The 20,319-nt window shown below is 34.8% G+C and overlaps 1 protein-coding gene across 10 annotated transcripts in view; it reads left to right on the forward strand.

The window, feature by feature from the left end:
• PLEKHA7 (pleckstrin homology domain containing A7) overlaps nt 1-20,319 on the forward strand; it is a 156,641-nt gene that overhangs the window by 125,652 nt on the left and 10,670 nt on the right. For all 10 annotated transcript variants that reach the window (XM_065682928.1, XM_065682922.1, XM_065682925.1 and 7 more), the window contains 11 exons: nt 1,901-1,954; nt 6,806-6,874; nt 7,028-7,108; nt 8,208-8,357; nt 10,150-10,251; nt 13,875-13,983; nt 14,995-15,233; nt 15,669-15,857; nt 16,148-16,265; nt 17,113-17,192; nt 17,562-17,762. In XM_065682928.1, the coding sequence (XP_065539000.1) occupies nt 1,901-1,954; nt 6,806-6,874; nt 7,028-7,108; nt 8,208-8,357; nt 10,150-10,251; nt 13,875-13,983; nt 14,995-15,233; nt 15,669-15,857; nt 16,148-16,265; nt 17,113-17,192; nt 17,562-17,762 (1,392 nt within the window). The remainder of the gene's footprint in view (nt 1-1,900; nt 1,955-6,805; nt 6,875-7,027; nt 7,109-8,207; nt 8,358-10,149; nt 10,252-13,874; nt 13,984-14,994; nt 15,234-15,668; nt 15,858-16,147; nt 16,266-17,112; nt 17,193-17,561; nt 17,763-20,319) is intronic.

Here is a 20,319-nt window from a genome sequence, read left to right on the forward strand (position 1 = left end):
AGGAGACATCAGGCTAAGTTGGCTAGTATACGAAATTACACAATCGCACAGTTACTGCAGCACTTGCCAACTAATTCCACCTATCAGGTCAGCTGCTGCGTGGCTCATCTGTGCCGTATGACATTTTGTGACTCTGCAGATGCTTTATTAGTGGCATGCTTGAGTCTGTGCTTTCTTGCCCATTCTTTGGCATTCTACAGTTCCCAGGTTTATTTGTGTTTTTTCTTTGTTGCTTTATTTGCTATAAAAGATGAGCATTTTAAGTTACAGGGCACCCTGCTTATGTTTCAGTGTTATGTATACTTTCTTTTTATATTATTTCTGAAAATGCTGCACATTCAGAAGCGTGGGTTAAAATACTAGAAAAGTTCATTTTAAAGCAAAACCATTTCTTTGTGCTGCTTTCATGATGAGATTGGCTTCCTGTGCCACATGCTGCTTCACCTGCCAGTTGAAATGTATTAGCCGGTCTATACATTCATATGAGCTTCTAACTGTGTCAGTTCTGCAGGTGAATGTTGGTTCATAAAAGCTCAGGGGCATCTTGGATTATCAACAGTGCTCTCTATTGCACTCATGTATGAAACTTTTAAATGTGAGATCAAACAGAAATGTACTTCTAGAGGTCTTTGGTTCATGTTAGAGCCTCAGAAATGGAGCCACCTGGGAACAAAATGTGGTGACTTGTCTTGGAATCGAAGGCTTTATGTTGGCCCAAAACTAAAGCAATTTTTTTTTATTTGGAAAAGTTTTATTTCCCAACTTACCTCACCCACAGAACAGTTGCACTAAGATGGCAATAGCAACAGGGATTTCTCAGAAAATGGGCAGACTGTCTAGTCTCAGCCAAACTTAGAAGCTGATTGGACCAGAATTTTAAGTGAACACCTGTAAAGAAATGCAAGTGTGATCTATTGATTTTATGGCATAAAAGGTTTTCTTTGCTTTTTAAACTACACGTTGTTATTGGCTCAGAACTTGAAAAAAAGTTATAGTTGTGTTTGTCTTTTAGTCAGAATTTTAGTGTACCGAGGATATAAAATCTTGTCAAAATAGCAGTAAGAAATTTAGGAATATCGGGGCATCTTGGCTGACTATAAGCACATTTGCAACAGTTAAAATTTGTTTTGTTCTGATATTCCAAATAAAAAATACTTTTGAAAAAAGCAGAAATAACTTTTTTACGACTTCTGCGCATGCTTTTCTTGAAGTAACTGTAATGAAGATGTTGCTAGATAAACGTAACTATAAAATTAGGGTGATAGCAATTACAGGTGAGCCAATGAAAAAGAAAGATCAAGTTGAATACTATCCCTGAAAAGACAAAATAGATTCTCTAATCATGTAGTTGAGATCTTTTTCAGTATATTATTCACTAAACTTATTTTGTACTTTTCCCTGAATAAAGGAATTAATATCTTAAAATGTGTATGAAATATGATCAAAAGTATTCTAATGATTTGTTATATGATGGCTTCTAGTTACATCTGATGTTCAGTTAGGTGGAAGTATTTTTCTTCTAAAGAGACATATTGTGCTGGAGGACAACACAACTTTTTCAGTGAAGGGATAGTCAGTGGAAATTGATCTTGAAAAAATAACTTTTGAAAATGTACTGTTTCAGGTAGTTACCCATGTCATGAGAAATGGAAAACTCAAATCTGTATGTTTGGAGAGTGGGCATGGGGCAGTAATATTCTTGGGAAACGTTTTGTCCATTTTTCAGCTGTAAATAGCAATATGCTGGTGGAGCAAATGTGCTTTTTTTGTGTACTTCCTACTCTGTTATTTTGTTTCCTCTTTCATCCATTTTCTTATATATAACTAATCCAAGTATTCTAAAATTGTTTCAAATACTCAAATACATCATATTGTTTTTTCCCTATGTACTTACCTGAAGGCGGATGACACTTATATGCAGTTGAAAAAGGATTTGGAATATTTGGATCTAAAGGTAAGATTTTATAGGAGTCTACTTCCATCATTTTTTTTAAGCCAGTGATCTTTTGTGTGTCATCTTTGTACCTGCAGGTTTTCAAATCACTGTCTGTTGAGAAATGGAAACTCTGTATCTTTTGCCATCACTGTTGTACTTAGGATATTGAGTGTCTTTGTTGTAGCGCCTATACCATTAAAGTGCAAACTCAAAAACTGTAATTGCTTCAGTTTGTACGAAGAACTTGTGTAACTAGTAGTCCAGAGGAATGATATGTGGGTAGTGAAATCAGATAAAATTGGTTGGACATGTTTCACTTCAGGCCTTGCTTTTCTTATGTTTGTGGCTTTGCCAAATGTAACTGTTTCCCAAGCCATCAACTGAATTTTATGATAAATTCCAATTTAAAGGGGCCCACACTTCGAGAAATTTATTAGTAAACATAGTATTTTGTCTGTTATTAAGCACAAGAATTTTCACATTTAAAAGTGTCCACAATTTAAGTGTTATATTCTTAGCAAACTTATTAGGATGGGGTTTTAAATATTTAGTGGATTCCATCCAGACTTATTTGTTGCAGTCCTGGACATGAAGAGTTATTTGGTCTCCCCGGAGCTCCCTTTGTGCCTTCCTATAGCATGTGTAGCACCTGACAAATCCTGCCAAAAAGAGAAATGTATGAGGGATGCCTGACGTTTCTGTGAAAAGAAACTTAATTTTAGCATTAGTTCCCATTTGGAAATCTTGACAGTCAAAATGTCAAATGTGTTTCCATAAGAATGATGTAATTTTTCAAGATGGGCAGTTCTTAATAACCTTCTTTTGCTACTGGTCTGGAGATGTAAAAATTCACATCAGGTTGCTGAGAGACTAAAGAGGCCATGTGAAACTTGAGAAGGCATCTGTATTGGTTACGTTTGTGTTTTGCCACTAAATGTAGAGATTCTTTGTTTTGCACTGTAAGGAAAAAAATAAAATGAAACTAAGCAAATTACGTATTGATTTGATAATGGTGGAATATGGCAAATTCACAGTTAATATATGTGGTATCTTTCGTTTAAGACACTGAAAGCTTAGACAGAAAGCCTATTAATTCAGGTCTCTCTTTTAACTTCATTGGGCTTTGAGTTAGACCTAGTCGGATAACATAATTTCAAATAGGACTGAAGATTTTAGAACTGGAGTTAAACTTTTTTCATTTCACTAAATCCACTATTTCCGAAGATCCCTTTAGAGCTTTCAGAATATAACTTTCTAATTTGGAATAGTGATAAATTGCGTAATGCATGCTATAGTACCAAACCTGACTACAGTAACCTGTTACACAGCATTTAGTAATTTTACTCACCTGTTTTGTCTCTCCCTTGCTCTTATACTTTTCTATGAGCTGATTTTTTATTATTTAAGAGTTTAAAATATTATCTAAGAAATAATTCTTATGTTAATACCACGATGATACTGTTCAACGTTACAGTGAATTATAAATTAAGGATTAATGAAATAAAAATGCTGTACAGATACTAATCCATTTCAGTAGTTTTCTGTTGCACGTGAGCTAGTTCTGACATTAAAAAAAAAAAGTCTAAAGGCTGTGTACTCACACTATAAGGAAAAATTATTGATACTTTTGAAGTTGCTAAATACCATACATTCTGGAGGTTTCCTTTAATAATATTGCCCTTAGATCGTGAACATTTCCCCCCCCCAAAAAAAAAAACCACAACAACAAACTTTTGCAATGACTGTAATTTGTTCTTCACTAGTGAAATAAGAGTATGTGGAGCATGAAGGAAATGGTGTACCTGTAAGCTAAATTTAACCTCTTCTGCAGATACTTTTCCACAGCTGTTTCCAAAGTTGTTGGTTTTTAATCTCTAAAGTGGATAGACCCTGTATTAGAAAAGCAGTAATGAAAAGCAGAAGAAATAAGACTGTGCTTTTCCACACAAGCTTCCGAGATGAGTTTGCAAATAAGGTGAAACACAAGTGCTGGAGCAAACTTCCCTTTTCATGACTATGAAATCATGTTCAAGCAGGCTACAGGAGGGATGGATGGGCAGCCTCACTTCTGAATAATTTACAAACATTCCTCAGCAGGAATGGATGAGGAATAAAGGAAACTTTGTATAAAGTATAAATTGTGCAACCAGTTGAAGCAAATCTGTGGGCCTTCCCAGTGGTTCAGCAGTGGTCTTGCTTTATTCTTTTGCAGTGATACTGTAATATCTGAAGTTGTTTAGTTAAAAGAGGTTTCCAGTGCAGGCTGGTGTCACACATAAAATGAAGGAAATAGTGCATGGCAGGTACTTGTTATGGGAGGAAGGGTTAGTGTGATTAAAATACCTTTTTTTTACCGAGGTTTTAACTAGGTTGCTGACATGACCAATATAGAGCTCTTGGTGCAAGTGTTGCTACATATTGCATGACAGAGAATTTCGTGCTGTAGTTCCCAGCAGTCTTGAAACTGCAATTGGACATACCTGAGCAAATTTATTTTGTGCTGTGTGTTTGTGTGTGTTTTGCAAAAGTAAAGAAGTCCTATGGTTGGATGAGCGATCTACCCACAATATAACAAGATAGGTATATCTAGTTGTAGCTTCCATAATGGCAGATTATATTATATACACTATAAACCTTAAGATTGGTGTGACATAAATGCATGTGATCATGGTTGCTCACAGAGTGTTGAGTTGTAAGGTTTCGGGATTTTAATTTTTACATCTATAACAAGCTATTACTAAACTTTTGTTTGAAACAGATAGAAAATAATGGACCTCTGATCAACATGATATACAAAGTGCTGAAGAACTCAGCACAAGGGTTACTATCCAGTATACATGTAAGACTGCTTGCATCTGAAATGTGCTCATCCCATTGCTTTTTAAAATAGCAGTCAATGTTTACACATTCTGGCTTTTACAGGTATCTTATGGTAAACAATAACGCTTTTTGTAAGATTTTACTTTTTTTTTCCTTCCTCTCCCCTCTTTTTTTTTCCCACCCTTTTGGAGTCTGTATGCAAAATTATGGCTGCCCTTAGTGTTTGGTTTCATTTTATCATCTTTTGAAAATTACTGTGTCAAGTAGAGGCTCCTACGTGTAATTTTGAAAATGTGTAAGCATGCTAAATCTTCATTATGTTCTCATGTTCACTGCTTGATAATTAACAAATTCTTTACATTGCTGAGTATGCAATTTAGAATATCTTCCAAATCTGTAGGCTCTGTTTTTTACGTTAATTCTGTTGCTTTGAAAAAGGCTTTTGCATTCTCTTAGCTTGCAGGTAATCAAATATGCAACATTTTTACTTTGATATGCTAGTATTTATGCTTATATTTACTTGTTGCTATTATATGTAGGATACATAGGATTTAGCATTTAAATAATTCCATTAATACTTTTGAAAGAAAGGATTTTTCTTATATGAAACACATCTTTGTTGAAAAGGAAACATCTGAAAATTCAAAGTTTTGAGACCCTGTAAATGCTTTCTGTTTTGGTGGTGGGGAAGTAACATTTCACCACATGAAACTTAATAAGTCTTTGAATGGAGTCTGCCAGTGGAGGAGAGAAGACGATAACCATAAATGATGACCATACTCTTCTGTCTTAAGCCTACTTTATTGTTTGAAAATAGAGTGTGGAGATGGCTAACTTCATATAACGTATTAGAGAGAAACTGAGGTTGTATCAAAGATTTATTTATTCTTACAGCAAGAATTAATGACTTTAAGAAATCTAGCATGATCCTGTAGGTGCATGTTAGGTTAATAAGCAAACCATGTAACTTCAAGTCTGGAGATTGCCATTTAGTCAGTACAAAAGCAAACTACCCCTTCTACCCCACCAAAAAAGCTACCAACTTCTGTTCTTGTATTGAAACCTCTGGTCTTATATTAATTTAAGTGAATATTACTTCATAAACTCTTAACTGTATATGACTAGAAATATACCATATATGACTACTATACTTCTAAACACTAGATGTTTCTTTGGAAAGATAGTATTTGCTTTAATTAATTCTTAAATTCTAATATAATATTAAGTCATTAAAGTTTAAGGCTTTAAAAAAATGTGTGATTAATGGACTGTATTATACTGCCATTTTCTTAACTTCATTTATTCACAAAAAGGGTCCCACATAAACAGTGGAAATAATAAATGTTATAAACAGAGACAGACATGCCTTCATTTTAAGATTGCTGTTAAGGTTGGAAGTATGATATAGTATAGTTTCTGTATTGATTTAAAAACTATGTTATGTGAGAAGATAATCTTCTCACCAGAATTGGAATATGAAACCAGTGATTTATGATATGAGAGATGTGGTATGTTGTAAACATGTCAAAATAGATTAATTGCATTTAATTCCACTGTAGCATTTTTATAACAGTCTGTCTTTAATAAAATTTACCCTGTACTATGGAAGAGACTATACTTTGTAGAATGAAATACTTGCCAAAAAGTTGTATTTTTAGTCATTAATTAATGCTGTTATTCGTGCAACCACACATTTAAAGGAACTATTCAAGTCCTTTGGCTTCAAGAAACCTATTAAACCTGAACTGTTAAAACTATTAGGTTTTGCAGGAACAGAACCTTCATAACCATAGACAGGTGGGATTGTGCTATTTCGTACAGAATTTTAAGCTGCTGTAAGAGTTATTAAATAGCCTAATATAACCAGTAAACCTTTCTGATACCGTTTTTTAAAATAAAACTAAAACCATATTTGAAAGTACTTTTATCCGACATTTGATTAATCTTTGTTAATAACCATGAATATTTAACAAAACTTTCCATTGCTGAAGCATAATTAGGTTTTGCTTGCAACAAATTTCTCACATCTTTAAAACCTGTTCCTCTTAGATGACAGGGCGTGACACATTAAAAGAACGAAGTACCAAACCTGTCAAAATTGCAGAAAGTGATATTGATGTAAGTATCAAATGCCACTTCAAGTTCTTGTACTATTTTGGCTATTTATGGTGTACTGTAACATGTTACGTTCTTTGGGGTCAATATTGCTAGTGGAGACTTTTCTGCTTGATTTTTATTATCTAACATTTATTCATATAATTTCATTTTCAGGTCAAGCTAAGTGTTTTCTGTGAGCAGGACAGAATTCTGCAGGACTTGGAGGACAAAATAAGAGCTCTTAAGGAAAACAAAGTAAGTAGATTAAAAGGTGGTTTATAAAATAGTAACGTGTATCTAATGACAAAATAAGGATTTACAAACAAAAAAGTCAAATTGCTAAATGCTGCTTGTATTGTAGTAGTTTTCTGTGGACATGTGTGTAAACTTACATAAGGCAAAAATCAGTTTCTGTGGTAGGATTGAGTATCTACTTCTAGAAAACATGATTTTGAAAATGAATGTTTTAAAAATGTATACATTTACTTTTCTGGCCATTATGAAAAATTGGGCTACATACACTTTTCTGTGTAGTTTTGCATTATGTCTTGATACGTATATGGCTAGAGGCTGAGTCATGTTTCATTTGCAGTTCTTCCCACCTGCACAAACATTGTTTGCATAAATAGCAGTGTGCTGCCATACTGGGCTCTTGCTGTAACATGTGTGGTGATTTGTATTTTGTTTTTTTCTTTAAAAAAAAAAAAAAAAGGAAGAAAAGAAAAGGAAAAAGGAGTGAGAGAAGGGAGAGAGATTCAAGCTTGTAATTTCAGAAACCTATGCTGGTTTAAATGTAGTGCTGTGAATTTAGTTATGAGGATTATGACTAAAATACTGGAATATCTTCTGTGACAAGTTTGTAATTGGAATCCACCACTTTTCCTCTGTGCTTGTTAAAGTCAAATAGTAAACAATAACAAAATGCTTTGCCTTTCCCTGTCTTTCCTTGTTTTTATGGCTAATTCAACTATAGCAGTGCATCCTTAAATAAACAGCTAATGCCGTGCTGTCACAGTTCTATACTGCTTGAGGGGATTTTTCTAAAACTGTAGATTTAAGTTTTGTACAGACGGTAAATAAAATTCCCCTCTCAGTGCTTTGTGTTTTTCACAATTTTGGCTTCTTAATGGAAAGATTTAATGGGAAATATCAGATAAGTTTGGTTATAATAGTTAATACTCTTGCAGTTTTTAATTTACGTCTTAGTCTCTGCAAGAGAAGGCCAGTCCTAAACTCTAGTGGCTTATAGGAAAGACTGAGAGCATGGAAAACAACTTTTACATTCCCACAGGTTCATCCATACAAAATTTTCATGTAAATACTATAAGCTTACTGCCACCTTCTTCTTTGTTAGGATCAGCTGGAATCTGTTTTGGAGGTTTCGCACAGGCAGATGGAACAGTACAAAGACCAGCCGCAACACGCAGAAAAGATTTCTTACCAGCAGAGACTATTGCAAGAGGATCTCATACATATCCGAGCGGAAATATCTAAAGTTTCAACGGTGTGTGGTTTGTGGTTTTTCAAGGAAATGTTAATTGAAATACCAGTTAGAGTAAAACTGTATCGTTTGTTGGATAGGGCAGTTAAAGCCTGTTCTGAACTGATTTGGTGAAGGTACAGGATACTAAACCAGAACAAAAAAAAAAGTTAAGCAATCCCTCCAGCTTTCCTTTTCAGTGCTCTTCCCTACTATCCCCCTAGAGAAAGCTAAAAAACCTTTTTTCTACCTTTTACATTTATGGATGGAACATAAATTGAAAGTCCTTCCGCTGGTCCTTTGAAAATATATATGTGGTTCCAGTGTATTTTTTCCAGGGAAAAGGAATTGGGAAAGTCTGTTGAATCTGTTGATACTATGACTTAATAAAATTCAAGTGCAATTTGACATTGAATTTTTATTAATAAAAATACAAGAATTGGCCATGAAAGAGAGTATATTAAACCTGAGTGTTTTGTACTTACTGTGTTATTCTTACCTCTTAATGAGACTAGCTCTTCTTAAAATTGTTTTTAGAATTGCATGAACACCTTTCCTATAGTACGATCTGACCATAAAAATCCCAGTATTATTTAAATGTATATATGCAGGTGTTTGTGCCTGTCTTTCACAGACAGCATTTAAAATTTAATTGTGGGCGTAAATAGCAAGTAATTGTAGGAATGGCTGTACTGCTCCAGTCCAAGGCTCCTTCTAGCCCAGGGGTCTGGCTTCAGCAGTAGGCATCAGCAGATGCTTAGAGAAGAGTAAGGATAGGAGAGGTGAGTACTATTTCCTGTCACAACCAGTCCAGCTTCTAGCTATTTTCTGTTCATAGAATTCCTGAGGCTGGTATTATTTTGTCTATTTAGTAATCCTCAGTTTATCTCATTTCCAAGAACCTGTACTGTCCCCTATTAATGTCTGTGAACCTTTTGCATCCAAAACATCATTTGGCAAGGTATTGCACAGATCTTTTCCCCACTGAGTGGACAGACACTTTGTTGTTTTTTGGGGGTTTTTTTGAGGCTGACTTGTGCATGTTTCTTGTGATAGAACCTTCCTCCTGCATAAGAAAGGATGGGGAACGGTCAGTCATTGTCTACTCTCTCCATGTTACTCATGGTATCATAAGCCTCCATTATTTCTACCTCTCAACTCCCAAGTGATCTCTTTTCCAGAATTCAGAGAAAAAGCCAGTTCCATCATTCCTTACATAAAAATGCTCCAGACACTTGATTTTTCTCAGTTTGGGGTCGGAAGGCAGACTGTGGTGCTATGGATGCTGGAAATAATGAGGGTGATTGGATAGCCTTGTTTTCTAGGTGTCTGCTTGTGTATTCACTTATAATGCCATTACAACACAGTCTGTAGGACTTTTAAGGGATAACATGCTTTGTGTTTCAGAATGTGAGTTCTGGTTCAGGTGACTGGATTTTAATTATAAACATATTTATTATTAAATAGAGAAGTAAAGGAAAAGGAACTGGAATCGACTTGATTCCTCCATAACATATTAGTCATAGTTCAGATTCTATTACATGCCAGTTTTATGCTTAAGAAATAGTTTTGTGTAAGGAAGCTCTCCAGAGGTTTTACAACTAGGGATTCTTGACTTAATCTTGCAAGCTATAAAGTGTTTTGAAGTTTATCCTCAAGCCTAAGCAGAGGTGTAGGCTACAAAATGGATTTTTCTCTTATTTTTATAATAGAATACCAGTATCTTTAGAACACTTTGCTGCTTAATTAGTGAATTTATAGAGGTATTATGAAATTTATTGTAACTTTTATATTAGAGTATTCCCTCTGTTAATAGGAAATGGAAAATGCTTGGAATGAATATCTGAAATTAGAAAAGGATGTGAGCCAGCTGAAAAAAGCCTTAGAGGAAAAGATGAATAGTTCATTGGTATCTCAGGTGAGTCCATTTCCAGATGCTGGTTTTCATATGAGATGATTTTGTCTGAACTTGAAAGCTATCATCTGCTAAGAGAAATTCTCTGCAAGTTTTGCACTGTATTCAGCTGTCATGTAGTGTAGTTTGCCAAGTTCAGACACTGTCACAGCAGAGCTGTGCAGTAGCTAGCTATCTTCCAGCATGTGTAATAGTTTCTCATAAGTTCTCTATGCAAATCTGTCATTATTTTATTATGTTTTCATTACATGCTGACATCTTGACATTGATAACGTATTTAATTTATAGCACTGTGCAGGACTTCTTAGTCTTCCATTTATTTGATCTGACATTGCTGGCTTCTTTACCCATTTTTGAGACATCAGTCACTGGCTCAGTATTGTCATTACTTGTTCTTTGTCATGTTCTTCTATTTATGGAAGATTTATCTCTGCAGATTGTTTTGTGAAGTGGAATAAGTGTTTAACAGCCATCAGTAATTGAAAGGCATCTCAGTTTTAAATCAATTATTCAGTTTCGAATTTTACAAAGAAGCTTTGTTTGAAGCTAAGTTATTCTGGTTGCTGAACTGAATGTGGCACACCAGATTATTTCTACGTACCTGCTTACAACTGGTGATTTTATTATTAAAGCAGGGAATACAGTCCAAATAATTTTTCCTGTGTTTAAGCAGAACAGTTTTATTTAAATGATTAAATATAAGGAACAAAGTTAATGTATATATTTTGCTGAAATCTTAGCCTACTGTTCCAAATACCCTGACCAGAAGAACTCACTGGTTGAAATTTATTTATTTGCAATAAATATCAGAAACAAATTGAAGTCTGTTTATTTTCACTATTAATGGATATGTATTTTGTGACAAAGCAAGAGCTGTAAAACTTTCACTTTTAATTGCGTCATGCTTTAAAGTCCATTTTCATTCAATTATGGGCAGTGGGGGAGTCATTCAGTTTCTAGAGCGAAAATATTGTGTAATTGAACTCAGCTGTAGAATCCATCCCCCCAAATAATCCCAGGGGTATTTTAGAATACAATCTTCCCTGTATAAAATTATTTTGATTAATAAAGGGAAATTACAGGCTTAAGCAAAATACACTTTGTTAAAGTAACAATTTCCCATTCTGCATTGAGCATGCTTAAAATACTGGATGTGTGGTATGTGATTCAGCAATGCAGTGAATTAACAGAGTTAATTCAGTTTTATTAACACCTCATATTATCAAGTGCATGCATAATTTGAACAAAATGCACATGCGCACACACAAGCATGCATGTTGTGTGTTTTGTGTGTGTATGTTTATGCATATGTATGTATGTATAGATATGTTTGGCTAAGATTTAAAAATGTGTTTCTGAATACGTTTTTTGGAGATATTAATGGCAGCTAATTATTTCAGAAAGTACTAAATATTCTTAAACCTATATTCCTTCAAAAACATCTTACTTGAAGTATCCATAGTTAGAGGTTTTTTAATCTCTGCCCAAGGGTATGTAGACTCGAAGTCCTTTATCTAGTATTTTCCAACAGCACTACATTAATACATACTGTATTTAAAAAAAATGCAGTCTTCCTGGAATATTATTAGGAATTCTGTAAATGTACAGGCTTGAGTTGCTGTAGTAAACAGTTAGTGTTGTTTCTGTATAGCATTAATTAAGAAGTTAAAAATTGAATGTTTCAAGCAGCTTGGTCAGAGTAAATCTAGCTTATAAGTGTAGGTTCATTGTCTTTTGCTTAAGGGTTGGGGGATCTGAGCATGCTGAAACGAACTGAGATGTATTTTGTCAGTGATAACTTTTTAGCTGGTGTTTCTCCTCTGGTTTTATAAATCATTTGAATTATGTTTCTATGTGAAGGAAGTTAGAGAAATCAATTTATCTCTCCAAGTTACCTTTTAATGCTTGCCTATAAAGTATATTTATACCCTTTTGTAAAGAACAATCTTGGCTTTTGTAATTTAAAACCAAATTCATCTGTTTATCTTTTAGATCTAGCCCATTTTTTATCTAAAATATTCTCTTCACATCAATATTTAACTAATGGGAAGAAATAATATTAGAAGATATCCTGGGCTTCATATATTACTAATAGAACATTTTCTGAGTGGTTTCAGAAGCAGGATTTTTTTGTACTCGTAGGTTGTTTTGTTGTGTTTGGTTTGGGGTTTTGTTTTTTGTAACCAATTCTGAGGCTTGATTATTGTAAATCCATCATTTGGTTCCTTGTAGTATGATTAATCTCAGAAAAATGAAATGAAATGTGCAAATTTATAGTTTGTATCCTGGCAATCTTTCAAGATAAGTCCCATCTATCGAGTGAGTTTACTACAGGCAAATGACGTTTTCCATCATATAAATGTTTGTGTTCTTGGCACCCTGCTTGCTGATCTGTAACCTGGCTGAACATATTTTCTGATCAAAGACAGAAAGTGGAAAGCAATTTATATGCCTTCCTTAGCTCTAAGAGGTGTAAGAGCTTTTACTGAAGTTTTTCTCTTTCAGGCTTATAGGATTAATTAGTGGTTATTTTGCAGCTCATGGCAAGTGATGGATTTCTAGTTCTTGAGCAGTTTGTAAAGCAATTCTTAACTGGAGTGTTTCACTGCCTTCTGCTTTCCTTAATAATACTGGGTTTGTCTTGATTTTCCTAAGTTTATTCTTAAAGTAAATTTTTGAAAGCAGAATTACTAGGCTTTGATGAAGTAGATGAGAATAGCTATTTACGATGCTTGCAGTGAACATCTGACTTGAAGTGGTGGCTTCAGTAGCCAAGGCCTCTAGCTGCAAGATGCAATCAAAGGCAGAGTCAAGACTGTAAACAGAGCTTCCCTTTCTTTCCTCCTGGAAATCTTGGTAAAGCAAATAGGATGCAAGATGACACCATATCCTGGAACAGCAGCAATACATTGTTTCAACCTGTAATACATCATGTCCAGTAGGCCTAGCAACTCACATATAAGCAGAAATTAAATTTCTCAGCCCTTCTGAGTTAGTTCTGGTTTTATATTTCATCCAATAAAAGGAAGTGCATGGCAATATTTAGGGTGACTATACTTATTTTTTGCCTTTTTAATGTTGGGCATTTCCCCTAAATATATTAAGATGAGTTTGGTATAGCTGCCTTCACAGTCTCAAGTGTGATAGTATAGGATTTAAGAACAAAATTCAAATGAAAATGTTCTGTAAGCTCATTTTGTGCAAAACATTAAACTAGGTTTTTGTAGCCTGCATAAGTTTGTAGAAAAAGAAGTAGAGATATTTCTTTCCCTGAATCTTCCATAGGAAGTTTTTCAAGACTCAGAAAATACTCTAATAAATTTTATGGGCAAGATATGTTTTTTGTGTTGCTGGGTTTTGGTTTGGTTTTTGGTGTTTTTTTGGTTTGTTTTGGTTTTTTTTTTGGCTTTGGTGGGTTTGGTTTTGGTTGGTTTTGTTTTGTTTGATTGTTTTTTCTTTTTGATTTCTAATTTTAAAGTAATTATGTAACTGATTTCGAGACTTCTAAGTTTTTATGTAAGTTCTGAAACATTAGTTTGGTTTTGATACGAAAAGGATAAACCCATGGTAAAATAACATGGAGATATAATTGCCTTTTCTGTTTTTTCTTTCACTACAACCGTCAGGAGAAAACACAAATACAAAAAGACTTGTGGAGAATTGAAGATGTTACAGCTGGTTTGAGTGCAAATAAAGCAAATTACAAAACCATAGTAGACTCTATCAAGAATCCCGGTAAGCCGAACATAATCAAAGCATAAAAAATATGCATCTGAATCTGTGGGTCTGCACAAATAGTCTAGAAGTTTGTTCTACTGCAGAAAATCCAGTTAATTTTGCTATAGGTAGTATCAGTAATCTCTGTTGACTGATCATGTTCACTTGGTGGTTTTTTGTTGAGGTGGCAAAGAGTTTTTTAGCTGGTTTTTTTTCACATACTGATGAACAAAAATGTAACAAGCCATAAAAAGGGAACAATAATAATGGTCTAAATTCTTCAAGTTTCAGAAAGAGCTGCTGTCACATGCCAGGCTAACACCAGCAAAGTATCTATTCTGCCTTCTGCCCAGGGGCTGCTCTCTGCGTTGATGTAGTTACTTTCTCCCTTCCTCCCCTTTCAGGGAGGTGTTTGGTGGGCAAAGCAACAACATCAGCTGTGGAAGGCAAAGTGTGTGTGGTCTGCATTTCAATTACCTTACGTTTCAAAGAAAAGACCTAATCATTGGGGCAGCAAGACAGTTAATACCTACTGTAAATTCACTTTATATGTAAAGCATCTTTGCTTACCTTTTACATACAGAGATAAAATAGTTCTGAGATGGTGAGATTTTGTTTAAGGTATGACTATGAGTGTTTTGCCTTGTCCAAATCTGTAGGCATCATACAGAATCTGTGGCATGGGGCCAAATGCAGCCTATGAACTGATATCATATGACTCTTGGGCTTTTCCTTCCTTCCCTCCCAGTACCATCTCCAAGGAATTTTACTGGATGATATTAAAGTGTGTGTTTTTATATTTAGCCTGAAAGAGTTGTTTGAATCCTCATCAAGAAGATGTTTATACCCTTGCTGCAATCTGACAATCAAACATTTTTATGTCAACCCCCCCACCCTCCCCTGTTTGTGATCAAAGCAATGTGCAGAGTATTAGGGCTGTTTTATGAAGTCTAAGGATGTTAATTGCTATTCTTATGAAAATTATTGATAAGAAACAACACCTAACGCATTTGCATATTTCTCCCTTAGAGAGAAAAATAGTGCCTTCATTTTCTCAGCCATCAGTGCCTTCCTTACCAGCTTCTCTTGCAACTGCGGACAGCAAACTTTCAGTTCCGCAAAGCCCTCCACCCAGTCCTGTTAAATCCTCTCTGGAGGTTAGGCTGTATCCACAGCCTTATTTCCAGACCAGAACACAGCACCAAGCACAGCAGCTGAAAAAAATCGAGCCACCTCTTCAGTCACCAATTAAGCTCAAGCCAAAGGTTGTAAGTACTGCTCTTGTGAGATCCCTTCCCCAAGATTTCCATGTACTTCTGGCAGAAACAGCGAAGGTTTCATGGTTACAAAGTGCACACAGCATGGAGGCAGAACAGGGAGACTCTTAAGATATTTGTATTGAAACTGAGCAATAGCACTTGCAGCAGAAGAGATACGTGCAGAATCTAGAGTTTTATGTAGTAGCCATATGCTGGTTTAGGACATACCAATGCAGAATCTTCCTTGGTAATGCTTTGTGGTTGATTAGTTGTTTACTTTCTTGGGTCTTGTTTGCTTTTTAAAACCCCAAGCTGCTGGTGTGGTTAGAGGAGAGCATGCTAAAGCAGTCACAAGTAACTCATATAATGTAGTAAAATTTCAATCAGTTTATGCCAGACTGTTTTCAGACTGTTTGCCAAAACCCTGTGTTTTTATGTTACCAGGAAGATGAAGCACCGCCCAGACCTCCTCTCCCTCAATTGTACAGTCCTGATGATCAGCCACCAGCTGTTCCACCTCTCCCGAGAGAAGCCACTGTCATAAGACACACATCAGTGAGGGGCCTGAAGCGTCAGTCAGATGAAAGAAAAAGAGACAGAGAACTTGGACAGTATGTAAATGGAGATTACAGGGTGAGCACTCATACATCTAAACACCTGCACTTTAAAGATGTGTGAACCTATTATAGGTATGAACCTACAATAAAATATATTACCTGTCTGTAAAACGCAAAGACCTCTAGGTCTTGCAATAAGGAGAGGGATATAATGGCAGAGCGTAATGGCAGAGAGAGATCTATACCATGTAATAATGGCAGAGAGAGAATTAGTAATCCAGAAACAAAGCTTTAGGATTTGTTTTAAGATTATTAAGACTTGATGTTTGTGATTTCATTTGAGCTGATGAGTATTTTTCTGTATAGGTGGAACTGCGTTCATACATGAGTGAACCAGAACTAGCAACAATAGGTGGTGACCTCAGCCAACCTTCCAGTGTTTTAATAAGCTCTGACAGTAGATACCAGACATTACCTACCCGTGGTAAGCCAGGAATTTATGTAGTTAATTTTTAACAGTACTTGTAGCTGATTTTTAACAGTACTGTGTACGTGGGAGCTTTTCTCTCCTAGGAGTTTCTGAAGACGGTCTTTGTCATCAGACCATTATTTTTAGATTAACTATACAATGCTTTGAAAGTCTAGAGATTTTGTTCATTTTAATGGTTTAATGTTACAGACAACCAGACTTCTGCAAAGCAACTTAATATATAATGCATAGCAAACCATGAAATTAACTGTTAGAATGTTTCCTGTATTCCGAGTGATTTTTCCTCATAATTTCATTGTGATCTTTTACAAACTCGAGTATTTTATAAAAACACTTGTATTGTCATTGAAATAAAAGCAATAAAGAATATGAGTACAGTACCCCCAGACACTAAATGTGACTTGACATTCCATCCCCACTGAGCTACAGCCCTGTAAGTTTCACAAATGAGGACAGAGGGGATACTTGGGGAAAAGAAATTAATTTCTTAGCCATTCTATTCTTATTTCTTTCCTGTGAATGTTGAGGGTTGATTTTCTTCATAGATGTGATTATTTGTATGGCTTATCTACTGTTGTACAGCTGAGTTCACCTCGTACCTCATGTAATATAAGCTTCTAAATTACTGTATATCTTTCTGAATTTTGATCAATAATGACCTGAAACCTTACTTTGGGCTGAAATAAAGTTCATGCCTTTTGTAATCTTCAGAACTGCAAAATGTGAAACATGAGCTAAAACAGTAACCAGAATGTTGCAGGAAAAGCATGGTAACTTAAACATCTGACACTTCATTACATCTGTAATTTTGGTTTTAAGCATTCTCTTTTTCCTTATAAAGGTTTATCTGGATCAACTTCCAGGTTGCACCAATCATCCACCATTTCATCATTTGCAACACTTCGAAGGGATAGGTCCAAGGTAAGTTGTAAATTAACATCTGAAGGCAAATGTCTGAACCATTATAAATATTTAAGCCCAGAATATATTTTGCACAGCAGGAAATGGGATTGTAGTAGCGTGGGAGAGGGCAAACACCTGTGATCTAACACAATCTCCATTTTCACTTTCTTAAATGAATTGGGAAGACAGACAACTTAATGCATTTGAAATAGATATATAAAACAAGGTTTAGAACCAGAATCAGCACTATTAACAGAAAATGTGGAGTTGAAAAGAACAAAATCAGGTTAATTTAGTAATAAGGTAGGATAAAGAGTTAAATTTTTGTATACTTCATATAAACTATTGATTACAACATGTGTTTTGTGTGTCTTGTGACTTCTACAGGAAAGACCAAAGAGTGCCTTGGAACGTTTATACTCTGGAGACCACCAAAGAGGCAAGATGAGTGCAGAGGAACAACTAGAAAGAATGAAGCGACATCAGAAGGCATTAGTTCGTGAACGCAAGAGAACTCTTAGCCAAGGAGAAAGGCAGTCTGTTTCATCTCGGTCTTTCATCAGGCCAATTTCTGCAGACATAGGCTCAGTATGTTAGATATGCCTTAAAAGGACTAAACTAAAAATATCTTTGGGTTTTTTTTTCCCTAGCAAGCACTTTCACTTGAGTGTGTGTGATGCTTCTAGTCTAATTAAATTAGTGTTATACAGTATGAGTTAAGAGAGTGAATAACAGATGATCTTTTCTTACTAGTAGTTACAGTGTATGTAGCAGGTTCAGCAGGTAAGTTGGTCAGAGGTTAGTGTGCTGAGTGGAGATGGGAGTATATTGGAGTGATTTCAGAGACATGGTTGTTTTTTATTAGGATTGTATTTAGCAAGTGTAAGAAGCTTGTACAGTTTTAAAACTGCTTCATAATGGAATGGGCCTTTTAGAATGTTCTTTTTCACCATGGGTATTTTTCTTTCTAATTCATAAATCAGGCTGCAAGATAGTCGTGGTAATATCAGACGCAGGTAGTGTTTGTTTTTGTAAAAAAGCTGATAAATGTATAATCAACTTTAATCATGCTGGTTGGAAATTTATGTAAGAGCTAATGTGTTTGATACAAATTCTTCTTTAAAGCTCAAAATGTAGAATATTCTAATAAGGCTCAAATTTAGGCTGCTGAAGGAAAGGATTTTTGTTGCGTTCTGAGATAAAATACTGTACAGATAATAAGTTTGTAATGATACATTTTTGGATACTAACCAAAGCAATTCTAATTGGTGAAGTTACCCAGTCACTCACTTGGTGCTAAACCAAGATTGTACTGTAATTGCACTTATGCTGTGGTCTCTTAAATTATTTTTTTATTTGGTCCACTAGAGCTTTAGAATGATCACCTTGTTTTACCTAATTCATTGCACAAGATCTCTTGCTTTTAGATTTGTCACTCATCATACCTAATGCCTCTTTTTTTTTTTTTCTTTTGTTTGCTTGGTTTTAATTTGCAGAATTTTGTAGTTAATTTAAAATTTCTAACTGGACTACTCAATTTTTACCAGGCTTAATTGCATTTAGTATGTGTATCAACTGCTAGCATTAAAAACCCTATAATATTCAGCCTTTCATTCCCACTGCTCAGTAGCACTAATTTACAGCCAGTTATTTGTATTTACTTTCCCAGTAAATACGAGTGCACTACTGGGAGACATTCATCTATTTTGTCTTCTGTTTTGCAATCACAAATTTATTAAAGATAGCGCATAATGTTCGGGAACCTGTAGAACTATAGTATCACTCTTATTTGCATATTTGAATGAAAAGTAAATCTGAGCTTCTTATGTTTCCTGATTTACATAACACACACAAGTTGAATTTAAACATTTTTGCAACACTCCTTATTAACATTTGTGGCAAACGCCTTATCTATAAATTTGGGTGCCATCTTGGTCTTTTTCTTGCTGTAAAAATTTAAAATAGAATCTTTGAGCCCAAGCAATGTTTTGTAGAGCTCATCTCTTGTACCTATAGGGCTTCAATACACAAAAAGCATGTTTGATAGCACAATTACTTACAGCATTACAATTATTTAGCAGCCAAAGTGGCAGACATTTAAATGTGTAATTGAAGTGCTGCTCAGTATGTAACATTTGCTTTAAACATACATTGTATGTGTAACTCTAATTTTTAATCGGTCAGTTCTCAAGTGTAGTATGACATTTTAAGTATTGATCACAGTACATGAATTTATTTGTTATATACAATGCCTTTTTAATGTAAAAGTTGCAACATCAAAGCCAATAAAAATTCTGCTTCGTAAGAATGGTTTGATGTTTTTCTTATCTATATACAATAACTTGAAAGTAATACTGTGTATTTAAAATATACTATGTCAATCAGGCCTGGTTCGAATATGAGTAGAAGAATGAGTCTGGAGTACTTGTATGAGAAAACATTTTTTTCTCTTTTGAATTCTGTAAAGAAAAAAAATCTTAATTTTTGAGATATAATTGCCTTTTAGCTATTTAACTTTTTTAATATAAATGGAATATATGTATCTTCTGAGTGAATATTGAGAGCTTGTGCATGAATAGGTTTCAATTAGATTTGTTAATGCAGGTAGCATAATGAAGTCTAAGGACTTCACATGGAGTTCAAGCTTCAACCAAAGATTTGTAGCAGAAATCCTGGGGATACTTTAAAGAAACATAATTATTCTATCATTCTCTTATTGATACCCTCAAATGCTTGAGGGGATAATTTGTTTGTTGTTGTTATTTTTGTCCCTTCTCTTTCCCACTGCTTTTAATACCGTGCTTCAAATCTGTATGGCAAAGCCGATGAGATCTGCTGGATGGAATAATGCTCCGACTGAACTTAATTTTTTGAACAAAAAAGTGTTGCTAGTGTTCTTAAGCATGAATTTATATGCAGCTGCATTGTGTGCAGTTGTGAAGGAGCTACTATGCAATGATTTGGGAACTAAATTATGCTGCTTAATTTTAACGTTCTGAATTTATTATTGCTCCGTATTTACCTTGTAAAGACTATGTGAAAGATTTTTTTTATCCTTGCAAGTAGTTAGATACTGCGTTTACTAAAGTCAGAAGAGCTTAGAAGTTACTAAATTTTTATTTTTGAATTCAAGGCAAGTTAATGC

The sequence above is a fragment of the Lathamus discolor genome, chromosome 6 (assembly GCF_037157495.1).
Source record: "Lathamus discolor isolate bLatDis1 chromosome 6, bLatDis1.hap1, whole genome shotgun sequence".
Taxonomy (NCBI): Eukaryota; Metazoa; Chordata; class Aves; order Psittaciformes; family Psittacidae; genus Lathamus; species Lathamus discolor.